Source organism: Pelobates fuscus, chromosome 3 (assembly GCF_036172605.1).
Source record: "Pelobates fuscus isolate aPelFus1 chromosome 3, aPelFus1.pri, whole genome shotgun sequence".
Taxonomy (NCBI): domain Eukaryota; kingdom Metazoa; phylum Chordata; class Amphibia; order Anura; family Pelobatidae; genus Pelobates; species Pelobates fuscus.
This window is the reverse complement of record NC_086319.1, coordinates 272,115,176-272,138,973: the sequence shown is the minus strand read 5'-3', so window position 1 is coordinate 272,138,973 and position 23,798 is coordinate 272,115,176. Positions and strand designations below refer to the sequence as shown.

General features: G+C 40.9%; 1 protein-coding gene across 1 annotated transcript in view; it reads right to left on the bottom strand.

Annotated features, from left to right (window-relative positions):
* Positions 1 to 22,733, bottom strand: part of LOC134601114 (peptidyl-prolyl cis-trans isomerase-like) — a 31,677-nt gene extending 8,944 nt beyond the window's left edge. Inside the window, exon 1 of the mRNA XM_063445547.1 lies at positions 22,489 to 22,733. Within this exon, the coding sequence (XP_063301617.1) occupies positions 22,489 to 22,557 (69 nt within the window). The 5' untranslated portion in view covers positions 22,558 to 22,733. The remainder of the gene's footprint in view (positions 1 to 22,488) is intronic.
* Positions 22,734 to 23,798: the final 1,065 nt, after the last annotated feature.

Below are 23,798 nucleotides of genomic sequence, written 5' to 3'. Positions count from 1 at the left end.
GGTCTGGGTAGCAGGAGCTCTGCACAGGCACGTCTAGTCGGCTGCTCAGCTGGCCACGCCCCCCGTCTCAGGGCTCTTTTGATCACTGAAACAATCTCGGACACCTGTGATAATTAGATTGTCAGGTGAGCCCAATTTAAGGAAAAACTACTAAAGGAGGGTGTTCCACATTATTAAGCAGAGCACCATTTTCATGCAATATGGGGAAGAAAAAGGATCTCTCTGCTGCCGAAAAGAGTGAAATAGTTCAATGCCTTGGACAAGGTATAAAAACATTAGATATTTCACAAAAACTTAAGCGCGATCATCGCACTATTTAAGAGATTTGCTGCTGATTCAGAGCACAGACAGGTTTGTGCAGATAAAGGCACATTGAGGAAGATTTCTGCCAGATCCATGCATCAGTTCAAGAGAGCAGCTGCTAAAATACCATTACATAGCAGCAAACAGACATTTGAAGCTGCTGGTGCCTCTGGAGTCCCACGGACATCAAGGTGTAGAGTCCTCCAGAGTCTTGCAACTGTGCATAAACCTTCTATTCGCCCACCACTAACAGAAACGGCTGCTACATGAAGACTAATTTTCAAACAGTCCTGTTCACTGATGAGTGCCGTGCAACCCTGTATGGTCCACATGGATGGAGTAGTGGATGGTTGGTGGACGGCCACCCTGTTCCAACAAGGCTGCGACGTCAGCAAGGCAGTGGTGGAGTCATGTTTTGGGCCGGAATCATGGGAAGAGAGCTGTTCGGCCCCTTTAGGGTTCCTGAAGGTGTAAAGATGACCTCTGCAAACTATGTGGAGTTTCTGACTGACCACTTTCTTCCCTGGTACAGAAGGAAGAACTATGCTTTCCGTAATAAAATCATCTTCATGCATGACAATGCACCATCTCATGCTGCAAAGAATACCTCTGCATCAATGGCTGCTATGGGGATAAAAGGAGAGAAAGTCATGGTGTGGCCTTCATCCTCCCCTGACCTCAATCCTTTTGAGAACCTTTGGATCATCCTCAAGCAAATGATCTATGAGGGTGGGCGGGCAGTTTACATCCAAACAGCAGCTCTGGGAGGCTATTCTGACATCTTGCAAACAAATTCAAGCAGAAACTGTATAAAAACTCACAAGTTCAATGGATCCAAGACTTGTGAAGCTGCTATCAAATAAGGGGTCCTATGTTAAAATATAAGGTGACCTGTTAAAATGTTTAAAAAGTTAAAATGTTATAAGTTTCATTGAAATAGCTTTTGATTTCAGTAAATATGCAGCAAACACAACAAATGACAATTTTCAGTTCTTTACAACCTATAAAGTGTTTTGAAACTTACTGTGCGTAAAAATTTGGAACAGGGCATTGTAAGTTTTTTATGTTTAAAACAAAATACTGTTATCATTAGGAGGTTTGTTCAATAAAATTTAAATTGTACTCTTAACCCCTTAACGCCGTTACGACGTGCTATGCCGTCACGGATTAAGTGGGCTTTAAAGCCGTTGTGACGGCATAGCACGCTGTAACGGCTGAAGCCCCTGGAGCGCCCGGTATACTTACCTTACCGGCGCTCCGCTTCGGGAGGACTGCCTCACAGCCCAGGCAGCCCTCCCCACGGCAAATCAGGCCCCCAGGGGCCATGTGATCGCTCTCAAAGAGCGATCACATGGCCCCCTATAGCTGGCTGTGGATCTGCCAGCAGGGGGACTGTCTAAAATATTAGACAGTCCCCCTGCTGGTAGGAGGTGTAAAAAAAAAATATTAGACAGGTTATAAAATAAATTAAATGCATTTTTATATATATAATATATGTATATATATTATATATATAATATATATGTATATTATATATATTTAACGTCATACATAGTGTATTTTAATACTAATATAAGTACATATATTAGTATTAAAATACACTTAGAATGACGTTACATATATATAATATACATATATTATATATATATAGATATATACACATTCTATATATATCTATATATAAAATGCAAATAACCGCAAATATATATATATATAGATAAATACATATAATTACATAAAAGATTGCATTAGTATACACGTAGAATTTAAATACCTATAAATGCATATATATTAAAATTCTACGTGTATATTTAAGTAATCTTTTAACATAATTAGGTGATTTGATTAATTAAAATTTGATTGGCATACCTGACAACACAGGGAGAAAGTGCTGAGAATTTAATTCGCAAGCACTATATTTGACCCTGTAACTCTCCAAGACAACATAAAACCTGTACATGGGGGCTACTGTTTTACTCGGGAGACTTCGCTGAACTCAAATATTAGTGTTTCAAATTGGTAAATTGTATTACAACGATGATATTTTAAGTAAAAGTGACGTTTTTTGCATTTTTTACAAACGAACGGCACTTTTATGGACTATATTATTGTTGTATGTTTTACTGTTTTAAAACACTAATATTTGTGTTTAGTGAAGTCTCCCGAGAATAACAGTACCCCCCATGTACAGGTTTCATGGTGTTTTGGAAAGTTAGAGAGTCACATATAAGGCTTGCATTTAATTTTTTTGACATTGAAATTTGCCAGATTGGTTATGTTGCCTTTGAGAGCGTATGGTAGCCCAGGAATGAGAATTACCCCCATGATGGCATACCATTTGCAAAAGTAGACAACCCAAGGTATTGCAAGTGGGGTATGTCCAGTCTTTCTTAGTAGCCACTTGGTCACAAACACTGGCCAAATATTAGTTTTTTGCTTTTTTAACACAAAAACAAATATGAACGCTAACTTTGGCCAGTGTTTGTGACTAAGTGGCTACTAAAAAAGACTAAACATACCCCACTTTCAATACCTTTGGTTGTCTACTTTTTCAAATGGTATGCCATTATGGGGGTAATTCTCATTGCTGGGCTACCACACCGTCTCAAAGGTAACATTACCAATCTGGCAAATTTCTATTTGAAAATGGAACGTTCTATATTTGACCCTGTAACTTTCTAAAACACCATAAAACCTGTTAATGGGGGATACTGTTGTACTCGTGAGACATCGCTGATTACAAATATGTGCATTTTTGTGCAGTAAAACCTAACAGTATTATGACATTCACAGCTAAAATGTCAGACGGAAATACAAATTTAAAAAAAAATCTTATTTTCTCAAATTTTTTTTACATTTTATTCATAATGAATTATGTTCCATATATGAATAGTTAATGATAAATTAAAGCCCTGTTTCTCCTGAACAAAATGATATATAATAAGTGTGGGTGCATATAATATGAAAGAGGGGAACTACGGGTGAACAGACATATAGCGCAAATTCCAGTTTTTGTTTACGTTTTGTTTTGATCAGAACGTGCACTATTGACTCCGTCCTGAAGGGGTTAATAGTTGATAACATGAGAATTATGCTGACTGTTATTTACATCAATTATTTAGGTAAATTCTAAAAAAATAATTTGCATTATAATTTGGAACAGGGTGTATATATATATATATATATATATGCACTGTATACACTATTTACATATGTGATTGCTGCTCAGGAGTGTCACTTTTATCTCAGGCTGTCCAGGCTGCATCAATGCTGCATCAGTGAATCGATTACCCTTCCTTCAGAATTATTTTTTCATATTGTAAATACAGTATGTCGAAGGCCTTAATCTGAAAATGGGGGCAATTACAATCTCACGTGTGATATATATTGACATGTTATTGACTGCAATTGAGCAAATAACAATGCTGAATTGATCACAATCTCAATATTCACCTACTTTTTAAAACATGTCTACAAGAGGGCGGGGCCTGACTGCCATGCTGAGCGGCCGCACTTCGCTTGAGCTCTGTGTGATACCCTGCGTTTTATACATATTTTGGACTCTCAGCGGCTTCAAAAATCTTGGGGACCCTGAGTATCCCTGTGGATCTGAAGTGCAATCAATCTAGGGGCACCCCTGAGTATCTCTGATAATTTTGCTCATTTGCCATGTTGCGGCCTACTTGGTGAAGCGAGTGCCTGAGAGGTGGTCGATCTCCCCATACGTTACTTCTTACCCAGCTTTTGAAATGTCGGCCCGGACCCCTGGCTGCCCCCCTCCCCCGCCGTTGGGGGTTATCCCGGCATCCCAATTCTCATCCTTTGGCACGCCAGTTTCTGGGCCCTCGGGGATCTACAGGCCTTTTACATGCTGACTAAACCCTCCAGATGGTGACCGCGAGGCAGCGAGCGCCTCAGACACCTGTAAGGGACTTCATGGAAGCATTTAACCATCTATGTTGTGGATGTTAGGCAAAATTAGAGTCCAGACCAACATAGCCTGCAGCAGCCTGCAAAGCCTGAGCAAGCAATGGAACCATGCGGTCAGTTGGAGCCTCTGAGGTCCCGGTCGTCAACCTTCTCTGGAGGAGAATCGGTGGGTACTCACCCCCTACAAGACCTTCAAGCAATGGAATCATGCACCAGGAGTGTGAGGTCTATAAGGATTAGTGTATATGCTCACCTACATATCCGGTGGCTGGTTGGCAGTGGCCATTGGGCCTCTATACTTGGGGTCTTTGAGGCAATGGGACCAACGGAGTCTGGTGGCTTACCTGTAGAGAAGTACAAGCCTGCAGCCTCGTGTTGGCACCGGCTGATCTAGAGATTCAACGCTAGGGCATAGGACTGCTCAACTACACACTCCTTTCCAGCCACAATCAAACATGTCATGATAGTTTGCTTATTTTGATTTTAGAATGTCATATATGTTGACCATCTAGATGTTGTTGACCTGTGTTCCCCTGAGGTTCCCTCTGTTATTTGCAACCTGTCTCTCTTCACGTGTCACAGATTTCTTTATTAGTGTAGCGAGTTTTTATCTACTCATGCACGCCAGTCTCCTTTATGGAAATACATTCATGCATACACCATGTTTATTTTTTAGTTGTTCATACATGCATACTTAGCCTGTTTTATTATTGTTTATGCTAAAGGATAGCCAAGCATGCTTCTCTTTATCATCTTGTACCTAGTCAGTCCTAAACTACATACTCGCTAGCGTACAGGTCTCGCTAGACTCTCAATATTATACCTTACAATTATGTTACGTATTCAACTTGTGCCAGGAATAGCTAGACAGGCCTGATTTAGCATGTTTTCTGTTACTGTATAAAATTTCCCAGGTATGTCCAAATGCCATATACTGTTTAACTATATGTTTTTCACTATTCATCGAAATGCTGTTGTGGCACTGCAAGTCATTATGTTATTTTGTGCACAGAAAAACAATATAATAAAGATAAACAAAAAAACTCTACCATTATTGCATCAGGAAAAAGGGCCCTATAGCTTATGGTTAACAATTGAGCTTCAGTTATAAAAATCATTCTGAAGAGGAATCGACACCGAAAAAGAAAATTATTTGAAATGATCTGATAATTAACCAATAACCCCAAATACTTATTAGTATTTGGGCATGAGCAGAAAACAAACATCACAAACACCTCCCCTGACATGATGGCTAGCTACTCATGGTAATCCATCCATATGTGACCTGCACCGTCCACCTGATTGTGGCTGTTAATTTATCATATAAAGAACTTTTTTTTTTTTTTTTATTGAGAAAGCTGCAAAAAAAGCATTAAACACCTTTAGTCTGTCTTCCACTTCTGCTGAACTTTCACTGTATCTTCATTCAATTTTTAATAGATTATTTTATTTGCATCATCTTTGTGTAGATGGATGTTGTAGCTAACAGTGCTGCAGATATCCAGATTTTTTTATTTATTAATTATTAAGTATTTTTTTTTGGCCTAAGCATTGCTTCATGCTTGGAGGCTTCCAAAGGACTCTGCCCAGCAGACGTCAAGATACAGGTAATCTGGAATTGCTGTTTGTTTTATTGGCTGCCTTTTGGTTTGCTCTATGTGGAATACATTGAAGGAATTAATTGATAAGATTGCATTCTATTTCATTCCCATGGAAAATGACTGCTCCCCTTTTGTAAGCATTTGCAAGCCATTCAAATTCAGTGTTCAGTGTTAGAATTTATGATTGACAGTAGAATATAGAAGCAAATGAATCCCCCTTCTTAGTTTCAGGATATCTATGATTTCTACAGGCATAATTGACTGACTAGAATTGAACAGCTACTAACCATTGTTCAGCAGCACATAATATCCACCAACCGCTTGTCATCCTAGTGCTTAATTCAGATTCTGACTTAGAAATTATTCGGATATAAGCAGGTATAGAAAAACAGTACAGGAATTCCCTGACAAATTCAAAAGCGGGGCTACGGCTTTAGGGGTATTAATGAAGCTTATCTCAGAGAACTACATTTGCGGGCAGGATTATACTTCTGGTGATCAGTCAATGAAGCTTTCATTTTAATTGACTGCTCCCCACTCCACCCCCTTTGCTGTTGTATTTATATATACATAGAGAGAGAGAGAGAAAGAGAGAGAGAGAGAGAGAGAGAGAGAGAGTTGCTGTTTGCCGTCATAAATGTATGGTTTATTACAGGATTAGCTAACAGGAAGCTCTGTATCATGGAAGTTGTACACACTGTAACAGCAGAAGAGGAATCTACTCTTGTATTTGCCAATGCGGCTACTATAATGTAGCCATTTGATAGTTTGTGTACAAATACAGTCTGGCAAAAGGCAAGCTATTAAAGAAACACTGTAGGCACCCAGACTACTGCATCTCAATCAAGCGGTCTGGGTTCATTCCCCCTCTTACAACTGTAGTTGAAAACATTGTTGTACATCTGCTCAATATGACAGCCACTAGAGGCACATCTTTAAAACAGCAGAGTAAAACATGAGACACAAGGACAGGCTGGCGAGAGTTAATGAGACTCGTGGAGGGGCAGGGCAATTTTCGCACCGGGGCCCTGTGGTTTCTAGTTACGCCTCTAACTCAATGTAAATATTTCATAAAGAGTTTATCTTTATGAAATACTCATTTTGGAGGGGAAGGTTGTGAGGGTGAAAGCACTGCATTAAAAGGTGATCCTAAATGACAAAAAAACACGTACAAGTGTAAAGTTTCATGTAAACAATGCATGTATAGAGGTGATTTGCAGTTTCAGCCTTGTGATACACACTCCAGGAACCTTGTCTAACTTCTTCCACCCATAGATACTCCTCAGCAATCTGAGCGACACAGTGATGTTTCCAAAGTAAACTGGTATTGCTCTAGCTATTATTAGGTGTCTTCATAGAGCACTTGGGGGCCAAGCATAGAGTAAATCTGGTGAAAAGTTCTAAATCTGGAAAGTAACAGATCAAAGAACACGGTGTAGTTAATATCAAAAAATAAATAAAAATGGGCAGCAACATACATATACAAGCGACTAAATATGAGTGTAAGCTCACGATATAGAATGCATGTGCGCTCCTAAATAAACTATAAGGATAACCAAAATTTATACAAATATAAATGTATTTATTATTCAATGATAAATAAAAAGATAGCTAGATAGATCTACAATTGATAAGGTTAATATAATATTAGATATATGACATAATATAGCTATCTAGATATATAAAAAAAAAACACACAATTATATAAAAATGAAGCAAAAATATAAATGAGAAAACTCAATAAAAGTACCTAACCTCGGTGGGGGCCCCCACCGAGGTATAAACCAGAGGAATACTCGGGAGCAGGACGAAGTCCGACGTGTGAGGAGTGTAGTGCTGGACCGCGGTCGGTGTCTTCTAAAAAGACCGCGGTGAATAGAGAAGGCACTCCAACAGGGAACGCGTTGCACCACGGTCGGTGCCTTCAAAAAAGACCGCGGTGTGTGGAGACCGGCCGGCAGCAGAACACGCTTCAAGTAGATACTCACGGGGATTCCTGCACCCGACCTCTTCCTGCAACAGCTGATCAGGGTGTCGAGCTAACAGCTGTGGCTCATCGACGCGTTTCGTCCCGCCCACGGGACTTTCTCAAGATGCAGAAACAGCCACAGTTCGAACTTTAAATACACCCATCAATTAAGTATAGATAAATGAACAAATAAAATTGAATAAGGATGAATGAAGATAACAACGAAAATAATAAGTAAAGCTACCCATAGAGCACACAGAGGAAAAGGGTAAACCCCTAAAACATCCATATACATACATAAATTTTACAACATAAAAGACAAAAATGTACCAATAGACACCTATAGTACAGAACCCATGTAACTTAAAGGGACAGATACTGATCGTGCATATAAATGACAATAAGCTTCAAAAGCGATCTAGAATCACCAGTACTTATAATATGGGATATATCTCATGATATTTATACAAAAATATCTATACCATACCAAAGAACCGACATGGAAATATGCAAGTATAAACAAATAAACGAACCAGATGGTAAAAACCTTAATATAAATCTGACTCTTCATAGAAGACACAGAAGGAAGGTATAAGCCCCTAAAAGATATTTCTACCATTTCAAAAAGGGGCCAAAAATTACAGCAATAAATAACTATAATGTGGAACCCATATTAATTATATATAGGGGCAAACATTCGTTATGTATAGGGGTTTAGAGCGCGATCTGTGATCGCAAGTGCTTATGGTATATACCCCATGATATTTGCACAAAACCATCTAATCAGAACCCAAAATCACAGAACCAACATAAGGGTATATAAATGTGGATAAACAGAGAAAAACTAATAATAGAACCCTTAGAACAAATCTAACTCCTCATTCAGGCCGTTGGGTGTCATGGTATTCAACCTAAAGATCCACATGGATTCGCATTTGATAAGTTCCCTCTTCCTTTTAGCCAAATCTTGGAATGGGGGAATATGTGTTAGGCCCAATAACCTAATGCCAGAAGGATTATTATCGTGAAAAGTAGAAAAGTGTCGAGCTACTGAAGATTTGCAGTTGTTACGAATTATAGCTGTTCTGTGTTCACGGAACCTGCATTTCAAGGGTCTTATTGTTTGGCCCACATACTGCCGATCACAGGGACAAATTAACAAGTATACCACAAAGGAGGTGTTACAGCTGATATCCGATTGAACAAAAAAATATTCAGAGCTGTTAAAGGGGCTAAAACTTGGGGTAGAATGCCAAATATAGCCACATGTCAAGCATTTAGTGTGACCACAACGTTTACTTGTGAAGCCCTTTTTTGTCAGTGTCGTTTTCCTCTCTTTGTGGCATGGCAATTTGGAAGGTGCTAGAATGTTCTTCAAGCTAGGTGCCTTCCTGAATGTAACTCTTGGTGAATCCGAAATGCAAAAAGATAGCCAAGGATCTTTCCTCAAAATGGGCCAGTACTTATGAAAGATCTCGATGATGTCATCATATGCTTTACTAAAGGAAGTAGTAAAGATAGGTGTAGTACCCTTACCCACTTCCTTGGTGCTGATGTTAAACTTAGCTGCCTTACATTTCGGGACTTGAACATTGTCCAGAAGTTGGAGAATCATATAATGCTCATCTGTGTGTAATTTTTGCTCGTGATATGTACTTACGAGGGATTGTCTAGAGCTGGGAAGATCCATAACATGATTCCCAAGGGTGGGGGTATCACCATAATTAAGCCCTTTCAGATAAGCATTCAGTATCTTGTGCGATGGATAGGACTTTTCAACGAAACGTTGACATAAAACAAAGGATTCTCTTTCATAATCAGACAGAAACGAACAGTTCCGTTTGATTCTGATGAATTGTCCCAGAGGGATGTTATGGATCCATGTGGGATGATGACAGCTATTGGCGTGTAAATAACCGTTTACATCCACACTCTTTTGGAAAGTTTTGGTGATGATTCTGTTCCCAAGACCTGTAAGAGTTAGGTCTAGAAAATCAATTGTAGACCTGTGTTTCTTATGCGTGAAAGAAAGACCCCATCTATTGTTGTTGATGTAGGTCATAAAGTTGTCAATATCTTTCCAATCCCCCCTCCAGACAATTAGGATGTCATCGATAAATCTTCGATACAGGGCGAGCCGCTCCATCCAGTGTGGTTCCGCAAAGATCATTTCTTGTTCCCAATGGCCCATAAACAAGTTTGCGTAGGAAGGAGCGAAACTCGCCCCCATCGCAGTTCCCTTCTTCTGTATGAAAAACTTTCCATTAAATTCAAAATAATTGTGTTTCAACATAAATTCAGTGAAACTAATAATGAATTGTGATTGTTTCTCTGGAAGGAGTGGATCTGCTCCTAGATACAGGGAAAGGGCTTTTAGGCCCAAAGTGTGGTCAATGTTTGAATAGAGGGCTTCTACGTCTATCGTTAGCCAACAATATTGTTCAGACCATTCGATCTCCTTAACCAGGGACAACACATGTCCTGTGTCTTTCACAAAGGATGGCAAATGGGGGACATATCTTTGCAGATGGAAATCAACCCATTTGGAGATAGGTGAGATTAATGAATTTATACCCGATATTATAGGGCGGCCAGGGGGGTTGCTGAGGGACTTATGCACCTTAGGCAGGTAGTAAAAAATGGGAATCTCTCCTTGTGCTGAAAGAAAAAAGCTCCTTTCTTTTTTGTCAATAGCACCACACAGTGAGGCTGCTTCTATGAGGTCTCTCAGTTCACCCCTGAAGCGCCGAGTGGGATCACTTCCCAAGACCTCATAATAATCTCTATTTTCGAGTATTCACTCTGATTCCTTCAGATAAGCAGCTCTATCCAACAAAACAATCCCCCCTCCCTTGTCTGCCCCTTTAATGATGAGATTGTTATTCGTTTTCAAACTGGTGATAGCTGCTAATTCAGCTTTATCCAAATTACTGCAAACTCGATCTTTTTTCTTTTTAAGGTTATTACAGAGAGTTCTCAGGTCGTTCAAGACCAAATCGTAGAACATTTGGATATATGGACCTTTATCTATCTGGGGATAATACATAGAGGGGGGTTTAAGGCCAGATGGAATGATGGCCTCTATAATGTTTGTTGTATCCTCATATTGACTAGATGGCCATTCCTGTTCATCCAGAAGAGAAATTAAATTATAGAAGACAATTTTATCCTGTGGAGTATTAAAGGTTTTAGGACAAACCTCCACGCCTTTAGAATCTCTGATGTTGAAGGATCTAACTACAGTCAGTTTCCTGACAAAGTAGTTAAGGTCCTTAAACAGATCAATGATATTAGGTAATCTGTCTGGGGCATATTTCAATCCTTTGTTAAGCAAGGAGATTTCTCCTGGGTTGAGGGTATGGGAGGATAGATTGAACAGACCTCTCATAGACATCTTATTTTGGCTGGACTGTTCCTTCCTTCCTCTTGTTCCCCTATGGGGGCCCCCCTCTTTTTGTGCATGTTTCTGAACATAGGGAAGGTTCTCTCCCCTACTGTTTGAGGGGGGGCCAGCTCTAAAAAATGATCACGTGTACTGGGACCATTGCTCCTATATGGGAAATTTTGCTTGGGTTTAGCACCTAGATCAAGAACCTGATCAACTCCCCTCCCAGACCCCTCCTCCCTAGTGTTGTAATGTCGACTATTTCTTCCCAACACAATATGATTCGGGTTGGGTGATTCGCCTTTATTGCGTGAAGGCGTGGGACGGTGACTCTTCCTATATTCAAACTTAGTCCCAGTGGAAGTAGATGCACTCAGGTCATTTTTAACTGTATCAGCATAGGACCTATATTTCTGTCTCTGGATCCCTTTAGAAGGGGAATATGAGTGGTGGAAACTGGAGCGCTTTACTGATGACACGGGCTGACCCTTAATAATAGGGGTATGCCTAGAATTATGTTTTCTCTGCCAGTTCCTTATCTGCCCATTTTGGTAATCAAGCTTATCCCTTAGGAACTTTTTGCTTTTGCGTTCAGTGAGATCTTTCTCAAAACTGATCAGTCTACGATTAGTATCCTCATCTAATTTTGAGATAGCAGTAGACTGTTGCTGGGTAGAACTGATCTTATCCTGGAGGTCATTTATTTTCTTTTCAGTAATAGCGAGCCTCGACTCCCTATATCTGATAAGAAAGTTCTAAATCTGAAGCAATCATCATATATATGCCATTGGTTTCCATGGTGACTACTCAACTTTCAGAACTTTGCCACAGAATTACTCTGTCTATATAAACCCACATGGTGTCTAACAATTGAACAGGTCTTGCACCTGTTGTGCAAATACATGGTCTTTGACCAAAGTAAAATTAGATCAAATAGTCAATCCAGTTTGGGAATGTGATGAAGATATTCTTTTTTTTTTTAACCACTGATTTCAATAAGAGTAGCATGTATGAGGCATTCTTTGTGTTTTTGGCACTCATTGAGTAACACCGGACAAGTTTGTTGATCCGCACCCGTAGGGAATCCCCAACAATACATCAGGAAGAAATCATGGAAAACAAATGCACATTTATTGAAGTCAAAAATGAAAATGCATATGACAAAAAACTAGAACAGCAGTCTTCATGTATGTTGTATTGGTCCAAGAATGTGAAAATGAAAATAAAGGTTGAGTGAACAAAGTATAAAAAGTCCAAAATCTGAGCATAGGACCACCAGCAGCTGCTGTATAGGGGGGCGACCACCAAAGAAGCAGACCCTAAAGAAAGATTAGAAAAGCCCTGGACTTGTTTCACAACACTCCTGGTGCTTTACCTGGTTGAGAAAGCACCAGAAGTGGTGTGAAACGCGTCCAGAGCTTCTCTAATCTTTCTTTAGGGTCTGCTTCTTTGGTGGTCTCCCCCCCTGTACAGCAGCTGTGGGTGGTCAAGTGCTCATGTTTTGGACCTTTTATACTTTGTTCACATATAATTTTTTTTTTAACTTTTATATGATTGGACCAATACAGCATACAAGAGGAAGAGATCTTGCCATTTGTTTTCCATGATTTTTTCCTGATGTATTTTTAGGGATTCCCTATGAGTGCGGATCAAAAAACTTGTCCTGTGTGAAATCATTTGATTACTGGGAGGATTCCAGTAACGAGAAGGTAACCTTGTTATTGCACCTATTGAACTGCTATAAGTATTATGAAAACCTGTATATCCATGCTTATTTAGGAGTTGCGGCCACATGTATTTTGTAAGTGAGGGATTTTCTTCACTTTTCTGCCTTTTCACTCATTGAGTAAAACAGTCACTAAATGTTAAAAATAAATTTGCTTATTTAAAAGTAGCAATTTAGGCACCATAACCACTCTAACCCGCTATCTGTTAAAAAAAAAATACAGTGTAGCAGTCCTTCATGCGGTTTCATTATTATCCTGTGTCCTACTTCATTACTTTTTTCATGAACCTTGTACTGTGTCCCTGGTTTTGGATCAATGATTACCCTTTTAATGACTGTAACCTCATTAATAGTACATAATGTATATACTGAATTATTTATCAACTTCTTTCTAATATGTTTAGTTAATCGTTTGATTTCTAGAGCTAATAATCTTAGGACATAATCAATCTGAAACTGAGACTCATTACGATAACAGTTCAGAGTATTTTTTTTTCTCTCAGTATCATTGGTTACATATTTTAGCTGATATTAATGGAGGGTGCCAGGTGTCTGACTCTGTATTTGCCATCTTTGTTAGAATTCTCACAGCATGCATCCTGGAGTTCTGTGTCCTGCTCCCACGCATTGTGACATCACCTGCAACTCCTCACACAAGCTTATTCCAAACAGCATCTCTGAGTGCTAGATATTGGTGTTTATAATGCACACTCCACAACCGCACACGCAATCACACAGCAACAGATTGCTAGCAGCATACAGCCCAGTGAACACAGAGGCTCTATAATGCAGATTTCCTCTTTTCAGATCAATTTTCCTCATACCCAATCCATCCTACCTCTTTCTAACGCTGCAGGGCAAGTCTGATTGATGTATCCTTAACCTAGTCAAATTACCAAACTGTTTATTCCACATAGCTACCGTATTAAGTATCACCCTTCACAGCCCAGAAATGGGGAGTATTTGACCCATTTGTTTCCAGTGAATGGAGATTTCAGTAGACATAACTGTGTATTTGAAGTGTGTGGGGGTTGGGGCTTAAAGCTGGGACTAGAGTTTAAAGTGGCTCCAGAGCGGCTGGGAAGGGATTAATCAGATTTGGTACCTAATTCTTCTATCCCTCTATTTAATCAACGGGCATGTGTTCCTAAATCTTTGCGTATTACCCTACATATGCACATTATTTACCTTTAATGCCCCAACAAAACCTCTCGTCTGTTTTCATAGCTGTATTAACAATGTTTTATTGTTACTTATATAGACTTTAGCAATATTGTGGTCGGCAATGTTAATCACTGTTGTCCTTTTGAGACAATTCCTACCCTGGCTTAATATAAGGGGCACAATGACATGCCTTAAGGCTAAATGAAGGAAACTCCATCGGTAGTTGGCAAGATGTAGGAAGATACTTGGACGGGTTTCAAGAGCTTTGGTCAACCATGATGTAGTTTATTAGAATATGTATTAACAAATAGACAGACTCCAGAATACTTCCAGAAGGATTACTAATGATCAGGATGCAGCGGATTTTCTCAGTGTGGAATTACCACTACCCAATATGTACACACAGGCATGAGTCTATCCAGTATAGCTTGAGCTACAATTGATAAACCTATAAGGAGAACCAAACCTCTGGTGACCCAAAGGGAATTCACAGGCGTTTGTCAGTAGGATGTCTTTTTTTTTTTTTCCAAGTGGGCTGCTTTTATGTAAGAACCATGACTTGACCTTAGTCAGAATTGTACTTTCATGTAAGGTTAGCAGAATAAAGAACATAGTTACTAGGGCAAGCCCCTTATTTTTACTCTAACATGAAGAAGAAGTGGGCTCTCATCTCGTAGGAGGGAACCTTGCATTTAGAGAGAAAATTGTATATTTTGTAACTTTTTGTTTCCCTGTAACCAAAATTGGGTAAAACAAGAAAGGGGGGCCAGTGTACCCAAATAATTAGGGAACCAATCTGTACAGTGGGAAAAGTTTACTAGTTGGGCTGTCAGAATATGCAAATCTTTGCAATCCCATGTCCAGAGCAGAGTTGTTTTCCTAGAACCTAGTTGTCACTGTTACCCAAGTACCCAGGTATGGGCAAATACCAGTAGCTTTTTAAGCTTTTAGGAGGCAATTAGAAAACATATTTTCAGTTACTCATTGGTTGTGAAAAAAGTCGTTTAAACTTGGTGATTATGAAATCCTACTTGTTAAGATATAATTATTCTCCATTCTTGTTTTATGTCTTATTTAAACACTGTGCAAAAATGACTTACAAGCAAGAAAATTAAACATTGCAGTTTCACTCTGATTCCAGTGTGACGCTAACATATTTCCTGAGTGTCACTATTTAGAATGGACAGTCACTATTTTGGGCTCCATAGCAATAATTCTCACAGTAATCTCATAGTAAAGTGTCTTAAAACTTCAATAATGAGAAATCAGTCTGTGTAAATAAGATATGTTGTTCATGTTCTAAATTATATTTTAGTTGCATAAATTGGCTTTGTTAAGTCACTTAAGAATTCTCAGAAGTGCACTACCCGTGGCCACACCCCACTCACAACCCTAAAATTAAAGTGTCGGGGGCGGAGCCTAGCAGCGCACAAGAAGTCGCCATATTACATAGCTCCGACAGCCGAACTCGCAATCTACTAAATATCGGTGGCGTCCTACCGCCAACAGCTGACACAAGGGCAGATATACCTTCAGAATACTGCCCTGAAGCTGTCGATGCCTTTTTTACTTGCGGCGTGGGGGACCAGCCTCTCATAAACCTAGGAGGCCGCCCAACCTACAAACGGCAGGTGAAATGGGCAGAAAATCTCCAAAGCAGCCGGCGAATAATGTCAGGACACAGTGCGACATCGGCCTGATGCTGCAATCCACGACACCAGCACCGGCCTCATGGGAGTCCTCACCCTCGCGGGAACGACCATCCTCACGATCTGGCGGCAGGGTCTCACCTCGGAGCCCAGCACCGACTAACAGAGGGACTCCACGCGCATTGGAGGCAACCAAAGTAGAAATACAGGACATGCTCACCGGCCTCCAGCACAACCTCCGGAGAATGTAGGAAGCGGACCTGGCGGTACTCACCACTGAGGTACAGGCCATCACAGCGCGCACCCAAGTCACTGAGGAAGAAGTGCTCGACCTAAAACATGGTCTGAAGGCGCTGGGAGAATAGGTATAACAAATACAAGAAGCCCAGACCGAAACATGCAGACAGGTGAACATACTAGACTACAGGGGGCGGAGGAAGAATATTAAGATACAGGGGGTAACAATCCCTCTAGAAGAGTTACCACACTTCATATGAAGACTGGTGACCTCCCTCCTGCTTGTGAGGCAAGCCAAATACTTCACCTTTGATGGGGTGTACAGTATCGCTAAGTCCCCACAGGCCCCAGCCTCCGCATCTCGAGACATTATACTGAGATGCCAAACGATTTCAGACAAGATGGGGCTTTTAGTGGCACTAAAGGGACAGTATTCTTACAACTTCGAACTGTGCCAAATCTCATTCTTCCAAGATCTTAGCAGAGCCACCTTGTTGTGGAGAAAATCTATGCAACCCCTCACGAAAATTCTACAAACGGAAGGCCTGACCTACTGATGGGCGACACCAAGATCAGTATGGGTCACTAAGGAGGGGAAGTCGTACAAGGCTACAGAACCGGCGGAAATTCCTGCCCTACTGGCAGCACTGGGTCTCTCCTCACAAAGTGCCCCAAACTAAGGTCTGCCTCGCACTCCCTCCCGAACAGAAGAGATAGGAGGCCTATGACCTTAAAAGATCTCAGCACCTAGCCAGCGCATGCTGCAATGTTTTACTAATTGTTTCTTTCTTTAAAAAGAAAGACACACATAGGAGCTATAACTCCTTCGCTAGGAACTGTATCAGTTCCTAGCCCGCCGACTAGGAGACAGAGTTTTACACTGACCTATACCACGACCCTCTGAGCCAGCTGAGTAGCACGCATAATCTATAAGCTGGCGCCCGCGCCTTAGTCAATCTCCTATGAGACCAAGAGAACAAGGCCGGGCAGACCCCCTAAACGAGCAGTCCCACTAAAGCTAGCATAGCGAGGAGTCATTGTCACATACATTACCTATATCATTACAACCGAACAGACAGCCATACTTAAAAAATTGTGCAAAAAGAATGCATGCCATGCTTGAAAATGTTATGCTGTTATGCTGTATTATGTCTACAACTGCTTATTCTGCCATCACAGGACAACCGTGTCTATAATATACAAATTGCACCAAAAATAAAGAATTATAAAATGTAAAAAAAAAAAAAAAATTAAAGTGTCTTTCTTTGTCCATTTAATATGTTGGCATGTATGCACTAAGGTTGTGATTTTTCCCAAAAGAGACATTAAGCATTAAGTAAAAATACCAGGCTCAGGATGTGGTTTATACCTAAATGCTGTATAAGTTTAAGTCAGGAAATGAATAGTGGAATAAAGTTTGTTGGAGTATGACAGCAGAAGAAAGAAAACAATCAGGTTTTTGATTTGTACATCTCCTTTCTACCTAATTCACTATATTTACAGCAATAAAATTCTTTATTATGTGAATCGTGTATGACTGTATCATAGAGTCCCTCAGCAAAAAACTCATAGAACAGGGGGCGGGGCCTGACTACCAAGCTGGACAGACATGTTTTCTCGGAGCTCCTGCCAGCACAACTTTTTAAGCAACTAAAACAGTAAAAAATAGTGGCAGAAGACTCCAAAACTAGCACAACAGGCACCTCTACCGACTGGGACACAGAGAGTCCCAAAATCGGTGACTTTGCCATTCTATTCTGTCTTCTGGCCCTGCGGCCTGCTGAGATTGTAGACCTGACAGCTGGGGGAGGCGGCCGATCTCCCACATGGGACCAAGCATTCCGAAGTGCAGCCACAGAAGCCCCGTTACCCCCCTCCCCCACCCCTTTGGATCGGTGGGGGTAATCCCGGTCCCCACTGGACACACCACCAAACTGAATAGCCTTTAGTCTGCTGGGCCTAAGACCACGTGGCAGACCTAAGATGGGCACTGAACCGAGGCCCTCACTACAACAAGCCGGCCTGGAGAGCCTAGACTGGAGGCAGTGCTTCGAGGCCAGATTCGACAAGGTGTGCAGAGATTTCTGGACCCCTGCCTCACGCGACCGAACCCACAACAGAATGCAGGGGTCTGTTGCCACAGCACCGCTCCACATTTACCCGCAGCAGGGCACAATTCAGCCAAGACATGTTGGACGAGACTCTAATGAGGTGCCGACTGTGGGAGCGCGGAGTCGGGTGCCTCAAAAAAAGCATTGCCGCCGAAGGGCTGGTACTCCTGTGAGCTGCTATCTGTCTGGGCCACGGACCAGCATGAGATGTCCTCATATACTCCACTCACAATCGCAGATGGCACTTACCCAGCGTGACATGAAGACGCCTAATTGCAGACTCCAGAATCAGGTCCTGTATGCGGCTTGACGAGAGATGTGTGAGGCGGCTAGGTGGGACTGTGCTCCGGCACAAGGCTGGTGGGGAGCAGTTAAGTGGGCCACTTGTGAACACTTGTCTTGGATAATGGGACATTATTTGTCAGGTGTAGGCTGAACGATCAGTTAAAACACCGCAACTTATCAGTCACTGTGATGCAAGCTATATATGTTTTACTATTAATTTTCTCACCCAGTGGTTTTTGCTTCACACTGCCATAACATAAATAAAGTGGTTTTGCATTATTCATCATAGCTAGTTTCTATAATTCTATATTAACTCATAAAAATGTGCAATGTTAGTAAGCCTAAGCCATATGAATGTTTCCCTATGTCTACTGTAAAGCCTGCACCAACTGTTGTGGCAATGCAAGCATACCTGTATATTCTATGCACAACCAAAATAAAGAATTAAAAAAAAAAAAAAAACTCATAGAACTAAATGTTTAAAAGCATAAATTTTAAAATAATATCCAAATTAAACCCTGTATTTGGGGTTTACCACTGTACTGAGGGCGTTGTAACTGGGTGCTCTTGAGATCAGAGAGAAACTCACTAGATAATGCAAACGTGTAGTTCCCTCATTATCAGAGTGGCTAATAAGGGGACAGGCTATGGGTGCCGGGAAGAGCCTCAGTTTTTGTCAAACGACTCCAGGACAAGTTGACAAAAAAATGGGGGATAGAGCCAATAGACATATAGCACTGTAACCACTACAATGAGCTGCAGTGGTTATGGTGCTTGTAATGCCCCTTTAATAAAGTGAGTGGGGTAGACAGACCTATCCTCTTTAGCAAAGTAGACTAATAGGCGAATGTCCTAGGTTTTGTAATCTATCCTGCCAGTATGCACAATGCTCCAGGAACATTCTTGCATGGACTTAGAAGTAGTACAGTAGACCATAATGGGACAGTTCTGGCTAGTCTAGGATAGTTGGGGGTGTGCCTTTACCTCTCCCAACAATATTTGCCATTCTCTAACTTTACATTTAGGCTTAATACTTGTGTATGTTACAGACTGCATCCTCTATTATCTTTCTCAACCTCACTCTGTATTACATGAAAGAATGATTTTTCAATATACAATTTGTGCTAATATTATTCTAGCACATGGTCTTACCTTGATTGTATAGCTAACAGTAGTATCTATCCCGGAAAGTGTAAATTCTAATATTCTTGTCTGTGTGTGTATATGCTGTTATTTTTACAGTTACTGTACATACTGTACTTATTGTACCGGTAATTTGAAAATTCATGAAAATATAGAATTATACAAAAAAAAGAAGTAAGCAGCCATCACGCTACAGATATTCTTTAAAACTGGTAATAATTTTTCCTCTCTCCCTGCAGATTCTATAAAATGCAGACCTTCGCGAATCAATGAAATTTGAAAAAGTTTAATTACTTTGACATACATATTTAAACGTGTATATTTCAGTTTTAGTACAAAGTAATTTCTACTAATTATTACTTTCTCATTGCGATCTAATACAAATGAAATTGCATTAATTTCAAAATCTTGTTTAAAGATACCAGTTCCAAGGCGTGGATCCTCCTACACACACACACACATATATATATAGATATATTAATAAAGTATACAAAATACATTTTTGTTTAGCATCAACCTGTACACTAGCTAAACTTACCATTTGACCCCTTTACCTCCACACCTTACACAATTGTATCCTCATACTCCAGCTACTCAACAATTGTTCCACCAGCAGTACGTTAAATTAGAAAGTAACCAAGGCTATGGCTTTTAAATGAATATATATCACTAGAGGGGTTAACTATTCCATGCTTAGCACATAAAAAATTATGTACATTAAATAGATTCGGAAAAAAAAAGTTTAAGAATTTCCACTAAAAATTCTAGAAAAAAGAGGGCATGATTTGAAATCGGAGGGTGGAAGACTGAAGGGTAATGTGATAAATGCTAAAATGCTACTTCACAGAAATGGCAGAAGATAGTTGGAAAAAGTAGACAAAATAAAAAAAATTCTAAAGAAAAAATAAGGAGAAACAATCTCAAATAGACTTTTAACATGTGGAGTGACATGGAAGTCAACTACTAGAATACTTTTTTGGGACATTTTCACCAAGGATGAGCTCATACTAACATGGAATTGAGGAGAATCAACAAGTGAATTGCTAATTTTAAGCTGAAGTACTCGAGCGTGAAACATTCCTCAGTTTGACAATTTTTAAATGTGGCTATTAAAAAATCACGTTCCGGGGGCGGGGCCTGACCTGCAAGCAGAGCAGTCGCATGGTGGATGAGCTCCCACCACACAGGCTGTTTATCGGGAAATACCAGCAGATCTCCTGCCTGAATTAATGCCGGGGTGCGCTACCCTTACTGGGGGCGCCCTGGTGAATCATCCGATACCGGACTCGAGTGTTCCCCGCAAGCGAGAACTCCAGGTGACAGGCTGCGGCCTACGGTGGCGGCCTAGCAAGCTTGGGACGGGAGAGGCGGCCGATCTCCCGACCCAGCAGCGCACCAAAGCAGCCGTTCCCACACAAGAGCCCCGTCACCCCCCCCTTGGACCGGCGGGGGTTATCCCGGTCCAAGCCTCGGAGGCAACTGGGAGAGCACAAGCCACTAGAGCTACTAGACCCTCCTGTGACTCACCTAAAATGGCGGCGAACGCGTGGCCCCCGGACCCCAGAGACACCCATCATGAGCTGGAGGACAAGCTGGATGCAATCTTCACGGCTTTCTGGAGACGGCTGGAGCGCAAGATTCGTGAGCGCCAGCAAGCTGCTACCCTCCAGGAGCCACAAGCCCAACCACGCTCCCGTCGCAAACACGTGGTTCTCAGGGTTAAGGGAGCTCGACAAAGACGGCGGCGGAGACGACCGCACTTTCCGGGTCGCAAAGCTACATGCCAGTATCCCGATGCAGTTGGGAATCAACACAGCCGAATAGCCACACACCTAAATCCCTGCTACCAGCCACGACCTGCTCTGAAGCTTCAGCAGTGCCTGCATCCCAAACCACTGACGCCACCTGGGAGCACCGAACAGACAACACTAAGCCTGCCATATGATTCTCCCAAGCCGGTATGCCTTCACCTACATGAGACACCTGGCCCAATCTTGAGACACTTGTGGCTGGACACTGGGATACCACAGCGGGGCGTAGGCTGATCTTGGGACAGAACCTTGGACTTGCAGTATCCTGCAGGGTGTCACAGTACTGCACCCATTGTTGTCGTATGATGTGGGGAGCATACTTCTTTATTCTAAATGGGGGTTGCACAGTCTGCCTATCATTGGGTCTTCTAGGGTTTCTATTCCCACTCTATTATTACCCTACGGTTATAATCTTGAATGCTTTACTTACAAAACAATAAATGGGTGTAGTTATGCTGGCTAGCAAGCACCATTTTATTGTTCTCTTATAATGTTCTCCGGTAATGCCATGCCTGATGCTCTTTGTGTTAGCAACGCACAACACTAGCATGTAACTATATCCTGACCTACTCAGCATGCATTCTTCTTGTTCTACTTAACTTTTACACTTCAACAGTTACTTATCCTGACCAAATCTTAAGATTAATAATGCTGTTGGACACCATATCATATCATTAATTGTTATAATGTTGTCACTAGACTTAACTAACTCGTAACTAGCTCATCTGAAAATCGTTTGACACATGCTGATCCACCATGTCATGTATTAATATAAAAACAGTGCATTTTTTCCTGATATTGTATGTTCCACCAATGCTTTATCTTGTTTTACCCTTAACAATGTCTACATGAAGCTGTTTGCATAATACTGCACTACAAAAATAAAGAATAAAAAAAAAAAAAAAAAAAAATCACGTTCCATTATTATTATTACACAGAGTTTACATATTAAACAATATGTTTAGTATGTAAACTCTGTGTAATAATAATAAGATTTGTACATAAAAATGCATGCACCGGGGCTGTTAAAGGTGAAATGTAGATAGCAATAAGCTTTTCTTATTTTATGCAGTGCAGCCCGAATTGATTATTTTTATAAGCGTCCCTTATTAAAAAGTTGACCATGTTTATTTACATCCCAGCCAATGGGGAATTTAATGCAGAAACTTCTTACCTCCATAACCACCTGGCCGAGAGGGATTTCATCAGCTGTAATGTTAAAGAAGACGCGTTTATTTTCCATGGTAAAGATAGTGACCTGCTATAGCCAGAGGGATGCTGGATAGGAGTCCGTTGATCACTCTGCTTTATATACATAGGCATACCCTGGCCTGTCCTGCCAATCATGCAGGATAGCTCATTAGAATGTGGAGGAGACTAGATACTCCAGAGAACTCAGATTCCCCTTTCAGAGCAAAGGGCCCAGGAATATTTGATACTAGCTCAGAGTATTATTCTTTCTCTAATCCTGGATATGCTGTGGGTAGCACCAAATGCTGTGTGATTAGGGCCGGGGGAGCATTGTATAATGAACACAATGCTATTTCAGTCACAGTGAATGAGCAGCAAAGGCTATTGTTCTGTACTTTGTGTTGTTAAACAGCCCATGTTCCTGACAGACATGTCCAAACAAATCATTTTGTAATTTTTGGATGCAAACAGGGCTGGAGTTAAATATCATGCTATCTTGTCTCAGAACCTACTGAAATCTCATGCTTTACATTCATATAGTGAACCCTTATGTAACAATCCATAGTGAAACTTAACAAGAATCACTATTGCAGTCTAAATTAGAGGAACATGTTATTCACTTTGTGCAAATATCATATGCACAATACAGGCTACAGTATGTTTTAGCCTGGTGCAACATGGTGGGTGCTGAGCATTCGATGCTCCCACAGCATCTTGCATTTTATACACAGGCAAAAACTGTGAACAGGATCCCCCTTCCTTTATACAAGTTTTGTAATTAGTCCTATTTATTTACATTTTCAGCAAGCAAATGTGAATTGTGTGACTTTTGACAGCATGTATTGTTTATTTTGATATTATGAACTTTTGAACTACTTTCAAGAAAATGGTTTGTTTGCTTGTTTGTTGTTTGTTTGTTAAAAAAAAAAGTAATGTTCGTGGAATAAAAAAACAAGTTCATCGAGAATGAACTAGTGGAATAAAGTAAAGAGAGAATGCACTCCATGCAGCGCAGGGCCTAGCTCAGACTGAGAGCTCTTGGCCCTAGGGGGAGCGGGTGCGGCATTGCTCTGTAATAGTAATGATGCTTGTAGTGTTCCTGTTCAGCGGTGTTATTTCCTAAAATGAGATTTAGACAATTGAAAGGAGCACCTGTTCTACAATTTATGCTCATTAGATTGAGCATAAGATTTTTCAGTACATTGTGCTAGCCGAGGCACTGACTGTCAAAGGAGAGCAGGAAAGACCTCCCCCAGGAAGTCCCTGCGCTCTCCTCCCATAGCAACTGCAGTG